The sequence below is a fragment of the Haliotis rufescens genome, unplaced genomic scaffold (assembly GCF_023055435.1).
Source record: "Haliotis rufescens isolate VD_foot unplaced genomic scaffold, xgHalRufe1.0.p SCAF_5, whole genome shotgun sequence".
NCBI classification, from domain to species: Eukaryota; Metazoa; Mollusca; class Gastropoda; order Lepetellida; family Haliotidae; genus Haliotis; species Haliotis rufescens.
In genome coordinates this window covers 15,911,758-15,933,164 of record NW_025964223.1, presented here as the reverse complement: position 1 = coordinate 15,933,164, position 21,407 = coordinate 15,911,758, and the positions used below count along the sequence as shown (strand labels likewise).

The following is a 21,407-nucleotide window of genomic DNA, read 5'->3' as shown; positions in this document are numbered from 1 at the left end:
TTTCACATATGTTGTCTTAAATATCACTACACTTTTGGGGCATTGCTGATTGGTTATTCACAAAAGGAAGACGGGGTAACAACATCAAACAAAGACATTTTAATTGCGTCCGTTGTAGTTATACAAAGTAGAACAATGCTGACTCAAAGAGGTACCGACATTCGTGAACCGATGAAAACGTTTTGGCCCTTCCATGTCAGGCGATTATGAAATGATGAATTAGATTCCGCGTCAGAAATTGTTTGTGCGGGTGTGCCCGTTACAGTTGAGGGGCATGTTCGTCAACTTTTGGATAAAACAGTTACATGATTGGCACTCGACAATTAATACAAAGTATCAGCAAGCCATCGCACGACTCGGCTGCTCCACCCCTCGTGCGCGAAAGTTCGCTGATATTTTGTATGCACAGTCTCGTGTCTTCATGTAACTATAGTGAGTGAGTTGGGTTTAACGCCGCTTTAAACATTATTCCAGTTATATCACGGCGTGTCAGCTTAATGTGGGAGGAAAGCCCGAAGTGATGCAGGTCTAAGACCGTTACTACTTCGGTGAAACCCACGAGCACGGGTATGGTGCTGACAAACCTAGAAACAAAATTGGGGCGAACGGGGATTCGAACCCACAATCAAAGGTTTCTGGCGTGCCCAAGGGACGCAACTCTGCGCAGCGAATCGCGGCGCCTTAGACGACTGGGCCACCCGTGCCCCCTCATGTGTCTATAACTTGCAGAGCCTTGGAACATTGTCCCACCCGCGCCCCAATTGATAACAACATTGTTATAGTACACACAGTAATGATACAAATAGCAACGATGTTTGCACAATGCGGGTGGGGGTAATGGATATGATGCAAGAAGCAACATTATTACAGTACACACAGAGGTAATGATTCACATAGTAACACTGTGTTGTTACAGTATAACTGCTTCGTTTCCGCATCCTGAGGGGATTCCTGATCAGAAAAGGTCCAGCATGCTTGCAGATGGTCAGGCTGTGTCTTGGCTGACTTTGATCAAGCTTGTTTGCCTAGTCCAGATTTGATTTTTGATAGGGCGGAGTGATTTAGCTGGAATATTGACAGACCACCGTGATATAGCTGGAATAGTGACGACTGTGGCGTAAAACAAAGCCAACGAATCCCCATTCTAACTCACCCTCTTCAAGCTCCGACGTTCATACAGTTTGCCATCAGAGCTTGCGACAACGTTCATACAATGTTTGGCCCTCAACCTATGAAGTTTCATACTCCAATGAACTTACACAAGTTCTTAATTGTTTCGCCACTATGTCTTGCAAACAATATACAAATGACGTCATGGGGTATTGTGACGTGATTTTAAACTTTGTTGATCGCTCCACCAGGCAATCGTATCGCAATGACTGCTGTGAGTATAAAGCAGGGAGACAAAGAGGTAGTTGGCACTAATAAGCTATTTATGTACAATATAAAGTGGGGCCGCGAATTAGTGTGTGCCTCCCTGGCCGGTAGTCGCTGTCCAGTGCGCTCGTGGCCGATTCTGTGCTCGACGGTAAGAAATGGAAATGTCGCCGTTAGCTGCTTACTGAGGTCACCCGGAAATACATTGTACACGAAAACCGAATCGGCATAGTGCTTGGAACCAGCGTAAACAGCCGAAATGTAACCTATAGTGTCGCGTCCCTTTGACGCTGTTTACATCCATCTTCTGATGTCTCGGTTCTACATCTAAAACAGAAACAACGTCACTCATTTCTCATTTCAGTCAGTGGTTGGTGTTCATTAACTACTAATTTTCGTCACTGTTCAGCATGGCCTGCTCAAAGTATATTCTCTAAATCAGGAACTATCTAGTTCCTGTGCCCCATATTTTAATTCATATCCAAGTTTATCAATTAAAGATTTTAATTTGCTTGAAAAAACATCATACATCACATTAACCTAAAGTGTTACACCTGCTTATGGAGGATAAGTAAAGAGGATATTGGAAAGGAATATAGCCTGCCATGTTGTCTGACTGTAAATAGGATTTTTTATCTTAAGGCGTAAATTTGTCAACCTCGGAAGAAGCCTTCTTGTGCTATTCCCCCGGACATCACAAGATTGCCAACTCCCTATATATAGTCTCCCCGGTTAAAGTGTGGGACTAGCGATAACCTTAGCGCAACGATAGCTTTATGGAACGGACTCCAGAATTCTAAAGGTGTGCACTGCGATGAATTGGGTTTGTTTTAAGTTATAAACGGCAAGTAATAAATAAATTACTGCTTTCGCTCCGGGAGCTCGCTTAGTATTCTCTATACATTTACAACTGTTGAGGAGGCGTAAGACACTATAATAACAACTATATATATACAAAGTGTATCTTTGTCAGCCATGGTATGTGACATGGTGTTGTTACGACGTAAATATTTAATGGGGCGTCTAAATTGGAAGAACAGTGACCTGAATACAAATACCTTCAGTAACATTATCTGATACACCTTGATTTGTAATATCACTAACTCGTTTCAAACATGGCAAGGCCGATTCCTGCAATATTGTATTCTATATCAGTATCATTTTGGGGATGATCAAGATTGAAGTGGTTAGTTATCGATGCGACAGGTTCGATACTTTCATATCCATCTATTGCTGTCATGATACAGTCAAGCGCCGGTCTGGATATTGGTTTTTAGATGCCCTTTACATTATATCGTCTATCTACGGTAGGGGATCAACAGATAAATTAACACTGACAGCTTAAATCCGCGATATGAACGTCAAATTTACGTTTTTCCTATTTTCAATAAAAATAGTGTTACAAAACAAGCGTCTCAAGAAATGCCAGAAAGAATAATAAGGGCGGGCCAATTGATTTCTAGGGGTGTACAGTTATTAAATTTTAGTGAACAGTGAGAAAATTTAACATTCTATCGATAGGTTGAATTTGAAATATGCCGTAAAAAATATTTGAGCTCTTTTGTTAGAAGCAAAAAATCTCAGCCCCTAAAACTGAAGGCGCAAAAACATGACTCTCATGAACACATGGTCCATGAACACATTCTCACGCAGTAGTGTTACATCACAAAAGGTTTACCTCCCATTTGCTTGACAGCCAGTTGTTAGACACCTCAAAACTTTTCTGGTTGAGTGCACAGCCAGGCATCATACTGTTTCCTCACATGAATAATGGAATGACCAATAGGCCTATACATACCAAAGAAGTGTTAAGTGATAAATATTCTTCATATTTGATAGATCTCATCTCATTAGACATGATACCCGTGCTCGTGGATTTTACCGAAGTGCTAAACGTCTGAGACCTGCATCAATTCGGGCTTTCCTCCCACATTAAGCTGACACGCCGTGATAAAAATGGAATAATGCTAAAAGCGGCGTTAAACCCAACAGACTCACTCACTCACTCACTCACTCACTCACTCACTCACTCACTCACTCACTCACTCATCAGACAATGGTAATGTTATCCATAGCACTACAAAATGTACAGAATATAAATATTAAATATTCTATATAATCTCTAGCCAAGTCTCAGGAGATTACTAAGAGCATCCAGTAACTGAGTTGGGGTTTTCTAACCGTGGTGAAGCTGGTCTTTCAACCTGGCAATTCGTTTGTCAATCTCGCGGTAGACACACGTGCGGATCCAAAGTCGAGCTGGAGGAATCAACTTCTTTCTGCATGTTCAATGCGTCTGATAACTTCGATGAAACGGGAGATGTTGGGACGGCGATGAGGCAGGGAGGTCTTGAAACTAGCTCTGGCATGAAGAATGTAAACTTGGCTCCACAGCTCAGGGTAGGAGGTGAAGGTGCCGTCCATGTACACCCTGTCGGCGGACTGCAGGGCTTGTAGATGTGGATGAACCTTTGGTGTGCCTCTCTGCGACATATTCAACTTTCCTTAACCTAGCCATTCTGATAATGCTACCATGGTCATACCAGAACATTTAATTTATACCAGAAAAGGTGATTCTGACAAATTGGTCTAATTTGCATTTTTTTACAAAAAGGATTGATTGTTTTGTAATTAAAGATGTTATTAGAATAAGAAAAGTGCATCTGGAGCAGCAATCTAGTGAAAAAACATGATAAAGAGAGGTCTTCATTATCCACAAACTTCATATAGGATAAGGGGACATGGGTGGCCCAGTCGTCTAAGGCGTCGCGATTCGCTGTGCAGAGTTGCGTCCCTTGGGCACGCCAGAAATTTATGATTGTGGGATCAAATCCCGGTTCGCCCCGATTATATTTCTAGGATTGTCAGCACCATGCCCGTGATCGTTGGTTTCACCGAAGTGGTAAACGTCTGAGACCTGCATCACTTCGGGCTTTCCTCCAACATTAAGCTAACACCCCACGATATAACTGGAATACATTTAAAACCCAACTCACTCACTCACTCACTCACTCATATAGGATTAAATAGAGAAGATATCAAGTGAAACAAGAAATATGACAAAGGCAGGTGTTCAGTGTGCAAAAACTCTGGAACATCAAACAAATTTCATATAAGATTACAATACTGTTACAAATACTGAACAAACACAAATCTGTAACCGTATTAATACTAGGGAGAAAGATAAGTAGGACTGTTTCATTAAAGCTGTGGGTATTGCCCTAATTAACCTTCTAATCGGCTGTCTAACAATTTGCTGTCTAACAAACCATAACCATATCCAGTCAAGCGTTCACGCAATTTGGATTAGCGCTTTTACGACCGCTTTACCGTTAATCAGTTTTCGTTTCCTATGGTTTTCTGACACATGTTTTGACAAACCCCAGCCCGGAAGTGTGACATGTTACTAACAAATACAAGCCCAGCTACCGCAGTATGTACATGTACTTGCAGTTGTAGCTGTGCACAACCCCATGTAGTGCATAATTAGCGGAACTCTACACATTGCAATGTCAATAAGCGACTGTGTTGTTTGTGTGAGCCCGACCTGGCTTCTGGTTGCTGCTGTAAGCATACTCGGCCTGTGGCTCGGAACGCGGAAACCGCAGCACATACCCCCAGGTCCCCCGACGCTGCCGTTGATCGGCAATCTCCTCTCCTTGTCGGGGGGTGATGTCAGACACATCTTCCAGAAGTTAAGGAAACAGTATGGCGATGTATTCAGCCTTTATTTTGGCAACAAGCTCGTCATTGTCTTCAATGGCCATGAAACACTGAAAGAGGCGTTTGTGAAGTATGGGGACAATTTCAGCGACCGGCCAAAGGGGCTGATGTATGACGAATATACAAAAAGAATGGGTAAGTAATTAATACCAAGGATGTTAAAGAAAAAAATCAGATTATGGAATACCGTCCTTAAAAACAAATTGTTATATTCGAATGGGTTAATTGCGAGAAGGAACCTGAAACATTATTCTATGTGTCGTTAAAATCAAGACTATAAATAAAAACTTTCTTTTTATCTGATTTTTATATCAAGTATTTTCTAAATTATTTATATATCCCCTCAGAAATTACAAGGTTTGTCCATTCATATTACTAAGTTTTGTGTGCTATAAATCAATTCCATATGTGAAATAGGCAGCTGTGTGACACAAACGTATTATCACACAAGGAGGATCGCGCCCTTTGTTGTAGAACTTGGTAATATTTGAGTTATAATTTAAAGTCACACCGGCAGTATTTTAGTAATATTGTCAACAACTACAGCCATTATAGAAATAATGACGATAAAAAATGTACACGATTTCAATTGTTCGACTTGTACCAGAAACATTATGATACGACCAGCGTGTAACAATAGACGGGTCCGACGTGATCCTTTCGTTTCATTTAACATTGACCGTTCGGTCCCAAGGTTGGCATTACTCTTAACCTTTCCTTATTCACGTGTAAATGCTGTAATCAATATCCTTATGACTACTTCTCATGTGACCCGTGAAGATCCGGGGTATAATAGGTCTTCAGCAACCCATGCCTGTCGTTAAAGGCGACTATGCTTGTCGTAAGAGGCGACTTACGGGATCGGGTGGCCAGGCTCGCTGACTTGGTTGATGCATGTCATCGATCCCAATTGCGTGGATCGATGCTTATGATGTCATTCACTGGATTGTCTGGTCCAGACTCGATTATTTACAGACCGCCATCAAATAGCTGGAATATTGCTGAGTGCGCGCGGCGTTTAACAACAAACAAACAAAACAAAACTTCTCATCTTGAGCTTTAACGTCGTGATCATTATGAGCAACACACGTATATTTGTTACACATCAGTTACCTGAGGCTGACCATATTAGTTACTGGATTTATGTATCCCACGATGAACCAAAATTTGACAATGGTGTTCGTTTTCTCTCGTTGAGTCTGTGGACAATTGTCAGTAATAAGAATCCATCCACGGTAAATCGATATGTAAAGGGAAGCAACTCTGTCATCCACCTACACTCTCCAAACACTTACCAAGTCTACAATCGTCAACACAGTCTTGTAGACACTGCGTTCCTCCAACGACGGGATAATATTCTAGCCAGATATCTACATAGAGTGTGGGCATGGGTGACACAGTCAACTTGCTGTACAGTGTTGTATTGGGGGGGGGTGGTGTGTGAATGTCCTGCGCCATGAACGATGTATACAGTCGATACGATAGTATAACGTAGACGTATAACACAGTTGTCAAACCCAGGATCTCAGGTGGATATTCGGGGTTAGAATTGGTCCACAGCAACAACTTCGGTGATTTCAGTTGGGTGATTGCGTGTCGCCCATCGGTGTTCGTAATATCTATCACAGATGTGTCTGGTCCAGATTCGATTATCTACAGACTGACGTCAAGGAATATTGTTAAGTGCAGGATTAAGCAACAAACAAATCAAAATCAAATCAATGTCATAGTTTCCGACAGTGTATGCCATTTAGAACATATGAAGCATATTCCATCGAATAAATAATACATTTCATGTGATTGGCAGATGGCTTATGAATCCGCCAACAAGCATGACAGGAATGTTGAACAAGTAAATTCTGTTTGTTAGTAACGCCCAGCCTGATGATCACACATATGAATGAAACAAATCGTACACGCTGCATCTCTGCCTGCCTGAGGCAAGTGGTAAATACCAAGTGACCTGTAATGGGTTTTTTTCAAATACTATCTGTTGCTTCCCAAGTTCTCCAAGCAGTGTGTGGCTTTTTATCCCCGCCGGACCAGAATGGCCGAAGGGGGATTATGTCGTGGCGCAGTCCGTCCGTCTGTCTGTCTGTCCGTCTGTCCGTCCGGCAGAGGGTACTAAGCTTTATGAAATCAATTCCTCCTACAGTTTCGAGAGAATATCCCTGAAACTCTACACACAAGATGTCGAAATGTTGATGATACGCATATCGCAGCCCCGTTTCATTTCGACTAATTTTGACAGAGTTACTGCTCCTGTTGTTTTACGGAGCTTCATTTGCCTAATTGTGAGAGAGGGTACTAAGCTTGTGAAATCAACTCCTCCTACAGTTTCCAGAGAATATCCCTGACACTCTAAACACAAGATATCGACATGTTGATGATACGCATATCGCAGTCCCGTTTCATTTCGACAAAGTTTGACAGAGTTACTGCCCCTGTTTTATGGAGCTTCATGAAATCTACTCCTCCTCCAGTTTCCAGAGAATATCCCTGACAGTCTACACACAAGATATCGACATGTTGATGATACGCATATGGCAGTCCCGTTTCATTTCGATAGAGTTTGACAGAGTTACTGCCCCTGTTTTACGGAGCTTCATTTGCCTAATTGTGAGAGAGGGTACTAAGCTTGTGAAATCAACTCCTCCTACAGTTTGAATGGGCACATGTTTAATATATCCATATCACAGTCTCGTTTCATTTCTTTTCATGTTGAGAGAGTTGCTACCCTTGGTTTATGAAGCTCGATTTGCCCAACTGTGAGAGAGGGTACTGTTTTTGTGATGTCAACTCCTACATTTTTCAGGGAATATCCCTGACGCTCTAAACACATGCCGCTCTACACACAACAGGTGTTACTGATACACATATCGCAGTCGTTATAAATTTGATTTATTTTAACAGAGTTACTACCCTGGTTTATGATCCTCATTTTTGTCAACTGATACAGGTACAACTTTGCCCTAGGTAACAACAATTATAAAACAATGTCATTTAGTCTCCGTTGTGAAAATGTCACAATATCTAACTATAGTTAGTTTCCTTGTATAAGGCTTTTGTGGGTGAGATACATCCTTATGGCATTAGCATTCAGACTGGATTACTCCCTCAAATGCAGTGCAATCTACTGTTGTTATTTCATAAAATACAAAGAAAATGTAAACTCGTTAAAAAAGTTCATGCGGGGGATTTTCTCATGTGGCCGCCATAACAGTTTTAACATTCCTGTCACGTTTCACATAAATTCTAAAATGAAACATTTAGTTCTTATTTCTTTGACATAAATTACCGAAGAACAACTTTTGTTTCAGAAGAATATGTATTTCATACATCCCCAGGTAGGCAATGGATACTGTCCTATTACAGGTAGTAAATAATGTCTGTTCTTTTAAACCCAGGCGTCGTGAACTCAAGCGGTCAGTTGTGGAAAGAACAAAGAAGATTCTCCCTCTCCGTTTTGCGTGACCTTGGCCTTGGCAAGAATGTCATGGAAACACGGATACACGAAGAAGTGATGTCTTGCCTCGACCTCATCCTGTCTCATCCTGCTTCCTTCGACATCAGCAGCATCATCAACACAAGCGTTTGCAACATTATATCGTCCCTGACCTTCGGGAAAAGGTTTGAACATGACGACCCCGAATTCCGATGTTACATGGACACAATAAATGAGAATATGAAGGTAGTTGGCGGGACGTCTCTGGGTCACTTCTTTCCCATCTTGAAGTATTGTCCTGGAGATCCTCTGAAATTGGGGACATTGGGTCCCAGCGACAAAATAATACGGGGTTTCATACGGAAACAGATAGCGCTACACAAGACGGACCCAATACTTCAACAAGAGGACGACTTTGTTAATGCTTATCTCAAGGAAATCGACAAACAGCAAACTGTTAATGCGGAAAACACGACATTTAGCGGTAAGTCAAGCTCTTTTAATAATACATTTTAGTTAACTGTGTAATGAATTGATCTAATAACGTTTGATGGTTAAGAGTTATACTTTTGTGGATATTAAGGCATTTAGTGTGTTTAGCTGTTTCACCCTGCTCGTGTGGGCACATGTGGCTCAGTCGTATACATACTGCTTATCGAGTGTCAAAGGGTTGAAAAATATTTTGACATCATTTTACTTTTAGACAAAATAGTCTTATTAGTTAGGTGAGTAAAGTTTACAAAAATGTCATTAAACATGTTATAAAAAGGTTTGCCACTAATATTTAACTTGTTTCAGATGAGATGTTGGTATGTATCATCGTCGAGTTTTTCGTGGCTGGAACGGAGACGACCGCAACGACACTGCGATGGGCTCTCCTGTACCTGATCCTGCACCCAGACATCCAGGAGAAGGCGCAGCTAGAGCTGGACCAGGTCTTTGAGAAGGAGCAGCAGCCCTCAATGAGTGACAGGCGTTGCCTCCCCTTCATGGAAGCTCTCATCATGGAGGTGCAGAGACTCGCTGATGTTGTCCCATTCTCTGTGCCCCACGCACCTCCTCAGACCACACAATTCCGGGGATTCACCATTCCCGAGAACACCATGCTGCTTCCGAACATCAGCTCCGTCCTGTCCGACCCCGATGTGTGGGGGAATCCTGAAACATTCAGACCGGAGAGGTTCCTAGACGAGTGCGGAAGTGTCCGTCGAGATGAGGCAGTCATCCCCTTCTTCATGGGTAAGAGACGTGTGCAGGGTCTCTGCCAATATGTAAAATTAAAAGTGGGTAATGATATGTGATAAAGTAAGTTTGGTCGATGGATGTCGCAAACAATCATGACGTCATCGTTACTTGATGGTCAATATTGCCCATATAGGTTTTTGGCATGCCTTAAAGATGTCCCACGTGCCCCTCACACATGCCCCCAATTGTTACTGTAGTCACAAAGACCGCCTTCGGGGCGTAGTGGATAGAGCGTCTGCGAAAGGTCACTGGGTCGTGTGGTCCTTACCATCAGATATTAAAGTTGGTCCTTTTTTTACCCCTCAATGCCTGGCGCTCGGCATACAGGGGATAAACAAGGTCTGGTATAGTCCGTATATAATGTCTTAGGGTATATGTTTGCGTGATATCATTTAATTCGAGTCAACAATGTCGGCAAGTCAATCTTAGGAACATCCGTTTGCTCGCGAATGTCATGAGAATAATCAACTTGATCGTTCACTTTTGTAGAAATTATGTTTCGGAATCTTTCACATAAAACTAATGGATAATACTGGCAAGACAATCTTGGTAATGACCACAAATCATGATATTGAAATCATATAAACATCACTTGCTTCGTGTCTTTTTCTTTAGGAAGAAGAATATGCCTTGGTGAGTCACTAGCCCGGATGGAACTGTTTCTGTTTCTGTCGTCACTGCTGAAGACGTTCAAATTCCGGCTTCCGGAAGGGGAACCTCCACCAGATCTTGAAGGAATTCTGGGTATAACACGGATGCCACGGCCTTTCAAAATAATCGCCACTCCAAGAAACAGCACCTAACCATCTCTGCGTAATACATGCCATGCAAGAGTAATAATCAGTTGTATTTGTGTTTGTCTACTGACACTGGAAGTGATAACGATTTGTAACCTGTCTAATAATTATACTCATTACACATCTCACCTAATAAAGCCAAGATCTGTGATAAAGCATCCAAGTTTGACAAAGTGTCCGTTGAAAATTCAACAGACCCCATTTGTAATATGTCATTTTGCATTACACACAAACGAAATTTGTTGCCCGCGAATATATATATATATATATATACACAAAGAAAAAAGTTAAGCACACCCTAATATATTTCATTATTGTTTGGTCCCAATATTTGTAACAGTCAAAAAAGATATATTTACAGGAAGTATTATGTTTTCTCGAGATGATGTAATCAGCCATGAGTGATGAAAGCTCACATGCCATGGATGGTATGCGCGTGCAACATGCTATCCTCGAGTATCTCTAAAAGCAGTATATCCAAACGTTACAATTGTTTTCTTAAGCTTGATTTTAAAGTTATTCCATGACATTGTGTGACCATGGCACGAAGGCGATTATCAAACGCCACAAAATGGCAAATAATCGGCATGCATAACGCAGGAATGTCTTGTAATACCATTGGTCGGAATTTGGGGTATCATCACAGGGTCGTAAGCCGTTTAGTCGAGAAACATGCTCAGACCGGTGATGTACAGGACCGTCCCAGACCCGGAAGACCTCCTGTGACGACACATAGCGAAGACAGGGACCTTCGTCTCCTACGCCGAGAACCCTTTTTAACAAGTACTCGTCTGAAATAGCTGTGGTTGCCCAATTGTCGTTTCAGCACCAGAACCATCAGGAACCGGCTAAAAGCAGCAGGAATGAGGGCGAGACGAGTCATTAAGCGTCCCTTGTTGCGAGATCACAACAAAGCTGCTCGTTGCGCGACAGAGCTTGAATCTGAGAACTTGGAAACGGATCCATTGGTCAGACGAAAGTTGCTTTCTGCTCCACGTCACTGAAGGAAGAACGAGAGTTTGGAGGCACCGGAACACGGCCTGCACCCCCAGGGACATTAAACTGACTGTTGCATACGGTGGGGCTCAGTAATGGTTTGGAGGTGTATCAATAAAGATTGTATGTTGAGGCCAACTCAACAGGGGCTCAGTACATCCGGGACGTTTTGTGGTCAGTCGTCGTTCCTCATTTTGACAACCACCCTCTTGCTACTCGACCTCAGTACATGGATGACAATGCCAGGCCTCATCGTTCGTATGCAGTCGTGGATTACATGAGGGCCACTGCAATAACGACTCTACCCTGGCCAGCAATGAGCCCAGATTTGAACCCCCTTGAACCTGTTTGGGATATTCTGGTGCGGCGCATAGAGGCGAGAGATCCTCTTGTACAAGATTTACAAGATTTACAGGTGGAAGCAGCATTGCATCAGGGGTGGTTGTTGTTGACCCATCAACAGATCCAACGTCTGACTGAAGGCATGAGACGTAGGGTGGAATGCCTCACCCGGGCCTGTGGCGGTTACACCCGCTACTGATCTGTTTCACTAGCCATGTCAAGTGGAGACTTAAGGAACCTTTCACATGAAACATCAAACGTAACTCGATTACAAAATCCTGCAGCTCCATACTTTTTTAGGCATTGTCTAAGGTAAAAAACAGTAACTGTGTTACCATGATGTTTTTGTCAGTAAATTTCAATCACAACCAATAGCTTCTTTATTTGTTGTTTAATATTTGTTCTATCCGATGACATTGGTACCGCCCAGCTCCTGTGGTCAGTCATCCATCCCATGCCATGATTTTTGCCATTTGTCATGGTTCAGAAATAGCTGTGTGCTTAACGTTTTTCTTTGTGTATACAAGGTTTCCAGTCGGATAAGAAAGCACAGGCAGTTGAAGTGAATAATATTATGCAAAGATACTGCCTGATGACATTATAGCGCTGGCTGATTACGTCACAGTTGACAATTTGACTGTTGGAAATTCTGCACAGTGAATTATCCAAAGGGCTCGACGATAACTCGCTAATATTTTGTGGTTTGTTTGAATGTTGTTTAACGCCGCAATCAGAATATTTAAGCTATATGACGGCGGTTTGTAAATAATCCAGTCTGGACCACACAATCAAGTGATTGACATCATGAGCATCGATCCACGCAATTGGGATATGATGACATGCATCAACTAAGTCAGCGAGCTTGATCACCCGATCCCGCTTGTCGTTTCTAACGACAAGCACAGTCGCCTTTTACTGCAAGAATGGAGTTGCTGAAGAATGTGTGATACATATATATATAAACATACATACATACATACACACACACACTTAATCTTTGTAAAACATGGAAAGGCCGATTCCTGCCATATTATATTCTATATCAGTATCATTTTGGGGACGATCAAGATTAAAGTTGTTAGGTTCAACACCACGATCGGCATGTTCGACACTTTCATATTCATCTTTTATACTATACCTTAATACAGTCAAGCGTCAGTGTGGATATTGGTTTCTATATTCGCTTTTCATCATATTGTCTTACTATGGTAGGGCATCAACATATAAATTAACAAATACAGCTTAAACTAAACCTACGATGTGAACGTGACATATATACTTATTTCCTATTTTCAATTGAAAAGAAGTGTTAAAAACACGAGTTTATTTAAGGGAATCATTATTCGTTTCCATTAGTTCTTCGTTGCATGTTTTGACAAAACCCTTTCCGGAAGTTTTACATTTAATTAGTTGGAAAAAAACAGGATGCTGATCAGAAAAATAGGCCATGGTACTGCAGCGTATGTATGGGATTGCAGTTTTACGTTATATCTATAGTGCATTAGTGCATATCCCGACACCGCAATGTCAATATGCGACTGTGTTTGTGTGAGCCCAACCTGGCTTCTGGTTGCTGCTGTAAGTATACTCGGCCTGTGGCTCGGAACGCGGAAACCGCAGCACATACCCCCAGGTCCCCCGACACTGCCGCTGATCGGCAATCTCCTCTCCTTGTCGGGGGGTGATGTCAGACACATCTTCCAGAAGTTTAGAAAACAGTATGGCGATGTGTTTAGCCTTTATTTTGGCAACAAGCTCGTCATTGTCTTTAATGGCCACGAAACGCTCAAAGAGGCGTTTGTGAAGTATGGGGACAATTTCAGTGACCGACCAAAGGGGCTGATGTATGACGAATTTACAAAGAGAATGGGTAAGTATGACAACAATATTTAACTGCCTACAAGGTATCATATTACATCCATGGCTATATGAGCATTTATTACCCTTGCCAGTGAGATAATTTAACCTATCAGAAATGAAATAAAGAGAGAGAGAGAGACACACACACACACACACACACACACACACACACACACAGCAACAGAAAGGGGAGGGGTTAAAGGTCACGCTCCTGGCGTAGTGTGTCGTACGCTCCTCGTGTTTAACGAGCGTGGCGAAGGTTATTGATGAAGGAGGACGGGACAACCCGTCTTGAATATACACAAACGAGGGTTTTCAATAAACTTGAAACCATTGTGAAGTGGACCCTCCCTCCTTTTCATACAGTCATCGTGAGATTATTTAGCAATAAGAAATAGTTTGTTTTTTTTCATTTCTTCTTTTTTTCAACTGCGACAATAAAAGCCAAAACTATTATTTAATGATGACTTGACGTCATTTGTTTTGTTCACATCTGATGGTGATTGTAAGATTGGTGAGTTGGTTTGTTGTTTAACGCCGCACTCAGCAATATTCCAGATATATGACGGCGGTCTGTAAATACTAGAGTCTGGACCAGAAAATTCAGTGATGGACATCATGATCATCGATCTACGGAATTTGAATACGATGACATCCATCAACCAAGTCAGCGTGTCTGACCACCCGATATCCTTAGTCGCCTCTCACGTCAAGCATGGGTTGCTGAAGGATATTTCTAACCCTGAATCTTCACGGAACCACGGGCATGGTAGGGGTTTGAGGCTCACGTGCTCTTCAAGGTCATCATTTTGCACGTTACTTTTTGTCTGAGCGTCTTAGTGCACTGGGCTCAGATGCAAGGAGTGTGCCTAAAACTTGGAATTATGAATCTCATAAATGATATGGCCTTGCGATCTTAAATTCGAGGTGGTATTGAAAGAGTAACGAGTTCACGCTGAATAAAAGTATTAACAAGTTATGTGTTAAAATAATTGGGTCACCTTATCCGAGATGGGTATCTAAATATTCGTTCAGGCAGAACAGCTACGTAAGCAGATGTGTCTGAACATTTGCATATTCTGAGTTTTTGAAAATTATTAACAGGTTATATTGCCAATATATATACATATATACATACACATATATCTATGGTATGCCTGCATTACGACAACCTTTTTGATACTGTCTGTGCTTGTTGCGGGATTGTAAAGTTTGAAGTTATGCTGCATTTATTTAGGTTATGTTTATGAACTTGGATTGTTGATATTTTTCAACCAGGTGGCGAATTTATAGAACCAAACATAAAATCCCCCTATGAACCAGAAATATACTGACTCCCCACACGTTCACTCTCTCTCTCTCACACACACACACACACACACACACACACACACACACACACACACACACACATTTACGACAGTCATAAATAGAAAATGACAAATAGAAAAAAAATTAACTTTGATAATAACTAAATTTAAAATGTGGTACACTATTGCCGATCCATCAACTGTTACTTTCCTGTTACTGTTACTGACACGAGAAAATTGCGTACGTAAAATATTTTTCATTCTGACAATAATTCTTTCAAAAACACTCGACAAATATGTAGATGACTTTCTCACATGTGTGCGTGCGTGCGTGGGTGCGTGCTTCTTTCCTATCAAGGTCGGGTTGAGATTCGTCTTAAGATAAATGTGTAGTGTACGCTCTGTACATGTATGTGTTCTCATCGCTGCGTTTATTTTTCATAATTTGTCTTGTGTAAGTCATCAATACATCTATTGTGTGTAACTTGCACTGTGTATTGGTAAGTCCTTCGCTACATGTAGCTTTAGTAATTTACCCCATGTAGGCGGGTGTGTTCATCGCTAGCTATAGTTTTACTAATGTTCCCTTTGTAAGTGCCTGTGTTCATCGTTACAGATAATTAACTAATTTACACAGTTGTGTGTTTATCGCTTCAGGTAATTTAGTAATTTACACATTTGTGTTTTCACTGCTACAGGTAATTTAGTAATGTACACATTTCTGTGTTCATCTCCACAGACAATTTAGTAATTTACCCGATTGTCTGTTCATCGCTACAGGTAATTTACTAATTTACACAGTTGTGTGTTCATCGCTTCAGAAAATTTAGTATTTTTCACATATGTGTGTTTCTTCACTTCAGATATGTTAGTAATTTACACATGTGTGTTTTCTTTGCTGCAGGTAATTTAGTAATTTACGCGTTTGTGTGTTAGCAATATACTCGTGACTGTGTTCATCGTCACATATAGCGTGAGGTATCTACCGTGTGTGTGCTCATCGCTACAGTGTAAGGGTGTGTTGTGTACCCTGTGTTGGTTAACTTGAACACAATGAGGATGAGTTCTAATGTTAATACGGAATTTGCAAATATCAAATTGTTTGATTGAACTTCAGAGCCCTACGGCGCTTTTTGTAGGCAATGTGTACACACAAATTCGTTGATCATGTACAGTGAAACACAATAATCCGTTCGGCTACTGCTGGAAGCAGCTCCATAATCACAAGAGGGCTGGATATTTCGATTTTATGATCCGGGCATTTGTTAATCCTGACGGGTTTCACAGGATTCTGGATTGCCGGGATTTCACTGTTCGGAGTGTCTGAAATGAAACTATTATTCATTTTTTTATCCAGGCATCGTGAATTCAAGCGGCCAGATGTGGAAAGAGCAAAGAAAATTCTCTCTTTCCGTTTTGCGTGACCTTGGCCTTGGCAGGAATGTTATGGAAACAAGTATCCTTGTTGATGTGACGTCGTGTCTCGACGCCATCCTGGCGCAGAACGGCGCGTCTTTCGACATCAACAACATCATCAACGCAAGCATCTGTGACGTTATTTCGTCCCTAATCTTCGGGAAGAGGTTTGGATATGACAATGAAGAATTCAAATCTTTTATGTATGAGATCAACGAGAATATGAAGATAGTCGGCGGGACATCACTGGGTCACTTTTTTCCAGTTTTGAAATACTGTCCTGGAGATCCACTCAAACTCGGGACTATGGCTCCGCGGGATGTCATACTCAGGGGCTTTGTACAGAAACACATACAGCTGCATAAGGCGGACCCAAACCTTCAACAACAGGTCGACTTTGTTAATGCCTATCTGAGGGAGGTTAAACATCAGCACACCACTAATCCGGACAGCACTTCGTTTAGCGGTAAGTTAGTTTAGTGGTGTTTTCGATGAGATAAACTAATCCGTTCAACTTGGTATCCCGATTCGGAAAATGTGCAAGTTAGGTCCACAAGATACGTTTGGATAAGTGTTTCCCGGTGTGGGAGTGTGTCTATACACATACATGGCTTGAAATCATTTCGCACTCTAGGGTAATTCCGAAGGTTCGTGGTAGTATTCGTCCCAAGTTACGTAAATCCTTGTCGCAAGAGTCGACTAAAGTAGATCTGATCGTCAGACTTGCTGACTTGGCTTGTCATCGTGCCCTGGTGGTTTCGTGGCTACTCACACCAATTTACCATATCCAGATTGATCAGTTACAGGCAGCCGTGATAGAAACTGCCAGGAAGAAAGTATATACTTGACAATTGGTTTTGATCCAAATATGCAAACGTTATCAAAACTTTACCTGGCTGAGTGAGTGAGTATTGTTTTACGCCGCTTTTGGCAATATTCCAGCAATATCACGGCGGGGGACACCAGAAATGGGCTTCACACATTGTACCCATGTCGGGAATCGAACCCGGGTCTTCGGCGTGACGAGCGAACGCTTTAACCACTAGGCTACCCGACCGCCCCTTACCTGGCTGAAAACAGTCGACCAAACACTGCAATCTTTAGGTCCAAAACACAGCTCTGATACCCGTATCAAATGCACCACCGTCGAATAACCATTTCTTGTTTACTTCAGTTTAGCCACCATCAAACTTGGGGGTGTTTTATCTTTTGCCCAGCAGTTCAAATTGGATATTGCTACGTTCATTCTCGTGCAAGCATGACTACACGAGTTCAAATCCATTTTCACTCGTTAACGCAGACATCAGCGTGATCGTACAAGCGGTCTTATGTAATAGTAAGGTTTTGTTTCCTATCATCACAGTCCATGGGGCGGTCGGGTAGCCTAGTGGTTAAAGCGTTCGCTCGTCACGCCGAAGACCCGGGTTCGATTCCCGACATGGGTAAAATGTGTGAAGCCATTTCTGGTGGCCTCCGCCGTGATATTGCTAAAATATTGCTAAAAGCGGCGTAAAACCATACTCACTCACTCACGATCCATGACTTCTTTAAGCACAAAACTTGCCGTTAAACGATACCTTTTGAAAGAGTAACGTTATAAGCGTTCACACACATCATAGATTTATATTATACATTTATATACCGCAGGTATCCAGGTACTAGTATCTGCTCAAATGCGGTTTTATTAATTAATGGTCATTCATTTCAGATGAGATGTTAACTCATATTATTATCGAGTTTTTCGTGGCTGGAACGGAGACGACTACAACGACACTGCGGTGGGCTCTCCTGTACCTGATCCTGCACCTAGACATCCAGGAGAAGGCGCAGCTAGAGCTGGACCAGGTCTTTGAGAAGGAGCACCAGCCCTCAATGAGTGACAGGCGTTGCCTCCCCTTCATGGAAGCTCTCATCATGGAGGTGCAGAGACTCGCTGATGTTGTCCCCTTCTCTGTGCCCCACGCGCCTCCCCAGACCACACAATTCAGGGGATTCACCATTCCCGAGAACACCATGCTGCTTCCGAACATCAGCTCCGTCCTGTCCGACCCCGATGTGTGGGGGGATCCTGAAAAATTCAGACCGGAGAGGTTCCTAGACGAGAGCGGAAGTGTCCGTCGAGATGAGGCAGTCATCCCCTTCTTCATGGGTAAGTGACTAGAACAGGGGCTGTCTCAATATCTGTAGGATGTAAATGCTAAGCAGCAGATGTAAGTAGCTGGGATAATGCTGAATGCAGCTTTAAACAACAAACAAACATCCACACATACACACATATGCTGCTGGTCTCGGTTGACTCTATTTCATGTAACATCTTATCTCTACGCCATGGTATAAGGACCAATTCACACATACACACATATGTCGCTGGTCGTTGGTTGACTCTGTTTCATGTATCATCTTATCTCTACGCCATGGTATAAGGACCAATTCACACATACACACATATGTCGCTGGTCGTTGGTTGACTCTGTTTCATGTATCATCTTATCTATACGCCATGGTATAAGGACGTGTGCAGGGTCTCTGCCAATAATGTAAAATTAAAAGTGGGTAATGATATGTGATATAGTAAGTTTGGTCGATGGATGTCGCAAACAATCATGACGTCATCGTTAGTTGATGGGCCAATATTGCCCATATAGGTCTCTGGCATGCCTTAAAGATGCCCACGTGCCCCTCACACATGCCCCAAGTTGTAACTGAAGTCACAAAGACCGCCTTCGGGGCGTAGTGGATAGAGCGTCTGCGAAAGGTCACTGGGTCGTGTGGTCCTACCATCAGATATTAAAGTTTGTCCCTTTTTTACCCCTCAATGCCTGGCGCTCGGCATACAGGGGATAAACAAGGTCTGGTATTTATCCGTATATTATGTCTTAGGGTATATGTTTGCGTGATATCATTTAATTCGAGTCAACAATGTCGGCAAGTCAATATTAGGAACATCCATTTGCTCGCGAATGTCATGAGAATAATCCACTTGATCGTTCACTTTTGTAGAAATTATGTTTCGGAATCTTTCACATAAAACTAATGGATAATACTGGCAAGACTATCTTGGTAATGACCACAAATCATGATATTGAAATCATATAAACATCACTGGCTTCGTGTCTTTTTCTTTAGGAAGAAGAATATGCCTTGGTGAGTCACTAGCCCGGATGGAACTGTTTCTGTTTCTGTCGTCACTGCTGAAGACGTTCAATTTCCGGCTTCCGGAAGGGGAACCTCCACCAGATCTTGAAGGAATTCTGGGTATAACCCGGATGCCACGGCCTTTCAAAATAATCGCCACTCCAAGAAACAGCACCTAACCATCTCTGCGTAATACATGCCATGCAAGAGTAATAATCAGTTGTATTTGTGTTTGTCTACTGACACTGGAAGTGATAACGATTTATAACCTGTCTAATAATTATACTCATTACACATCTCACCTAATAAAGCCAAGATCTGTGATAAAACATCCAAGTTTGACAAAGTGTCCTTTGAAAATTCAACAGACCCCATTTGTAATATGTCATTTTGCATTACACACAAACGAAATTTGTTGCCCGCGAATATATATATATATATACACAAAGAAAAAAGTTAAGCACACCCTAATATATTTCATTATTGTTTGGTCCCAATATTTGTAACAGTCAAAAAAGATATATTTACAGGAAGTATTATGTTTTCTGGAGATGATGTAATCAGCCATGCGTGATGAAAGCTCACATGCCATGGATGGTATGCTCTAAAAGCAGTATATCCAAACGTTACAATTGTTTTCTTAAGCTTGATTTTAAAGTTATTCCATGACATTGTGTGACCATGGCACGAAGGCGATTATCAAACGCCACAAATTGGCAAATAATCGGCATGCATAACGCAGGAATGTCTTGTAATACCATTGGTCGGAATTTGGGGTATCATCACAGGGTCGTAAGCCATTTAGTCGAGAAAATGCTCAGACCGGTGATGTACAGGACCGTCCCAGATCCGGAAGACCTCCTGTGACGACAGATAGCGAAGACAGGGACCTTCGTCTCATACGCCGAGAACCCTTTTTAACAAGTACTCGTCTGAAATAGCTATGGTTGCCCAATTGTCGTTTCAGCACCAGAACCATCAGGAACCGGCTAAAAGCAGCAGGAATGAGGGCGAGACGAGTCATTAAGCGTCCCTTGTTGCGAGATCACAACAAAGCTGCTCGTTGCGCGACAGAGCTTGAATCTGAGAACTTGGAAACGGATCCATTGGTCAGACGAAAGTTGCTTTCTGCTCCACGTCACTGAAGATAGAACGAGAGTTTGGAGGCACCGGAACACGGCCTGCACCCCCAGGAACATTAAACTGACTGTTGCATACGGTGGGGCTCAGTAATGGTTTGGAGGTGTATCTATAAAGATTGTATGTTAAGGCCAACTCAACAGGGGCTCAGTACATCCGGGACGTTTTGAGGTCAGTCGTCGTTCCTCATTTTGACAACCACCCTCTTGCTACTCGACCTCAGTACATGGATGACAATGCCAGGCCTCATCGTTCGTATGCAGTCGTGGATTACATGAGGGCCACTGCAATAACGACTCTACCCTGGCCAGCAATGAGCCCAGATTTGAACCCCCTTGAACATGTTTGGGATATTCTGGTGCGGCGCATACAGGCGAGAGATCCTCTTGTACAAGATTTACAAGATTTACAGGTGGAAGCAGCATTGCATCAGGGGTGGTTGTTGTTGACCCATCAACAGATCCAACGTCTGACTGAAGGCATGAGACGTAGGGTGGAATGCCTCACCCGGGCCTGTGGCGATTACACCCGCTACTGATCTGTTTCACTAGCCATGTCAAGTGGAGACTTAAGGAACATTTCACATGAAACATCAAACGTAACTCGTTTACAAAATCCTGC

At 42.3% G+C, this 21,407-nt stretch overlaps 1 protein-coding gene across 1 annotated transcript; it reads left to right on the top strand.

Annotated features, from left to right (window-relative positions):
• The first annotated feature begins 4,754 nt into the window (after positions 1-4,754).
• On the top strand, positions 4,755-19,859 carry LOC124113239. Its single transcript, XM_048383866.1, has 8 exons — positions 4,755-5,235; positions 8,508-9,029; positions 9,344-9,784; positions 10,406-10,590; positions 13,423-13,795; positions 16,453-16,977; positions 18,220-18,660; positions 19,638-19,859. Exons 1-8 carry the CDS (start codon positions 4,887-4,889, stop codon positions 19,823-19,825), a joined length of 3,024 nt encoding a protein of 1,007 aa, XP_048239823.1. The 5' UTR covers positions 4,755-4,886; the 3' UTR covers positions 19,826-19,859.
• The last annotated feature ends 1,548 nt before the right edge of the window (positions 19,860-21,407 follow it).

Bases quoted from the DNA above. Each gene is read 5' to 3' on its own strand.
- LOC124113239 (XM_048383866.1), top strand. From the start codon at position 4,887: ATGTCAATAAGCGACTGTGTTGTTTGTGTGAGCCCGACCTGGCTTCTG. The intron at 5,236-8,507 runs GTAAGTAATTAA...TTTTAAACCCAG, and splicing joins CGAATATACAAAAAGAATGG to GCGTCGTGAACTCAAGCGGT. The intron at 16,978-18,219 runs GTAAGTTAGTTT...CATTCATTTCAG, and splicing joins GGACAGCACTTCGTTTAGCG to ATGAGATGTTAACTCATATT.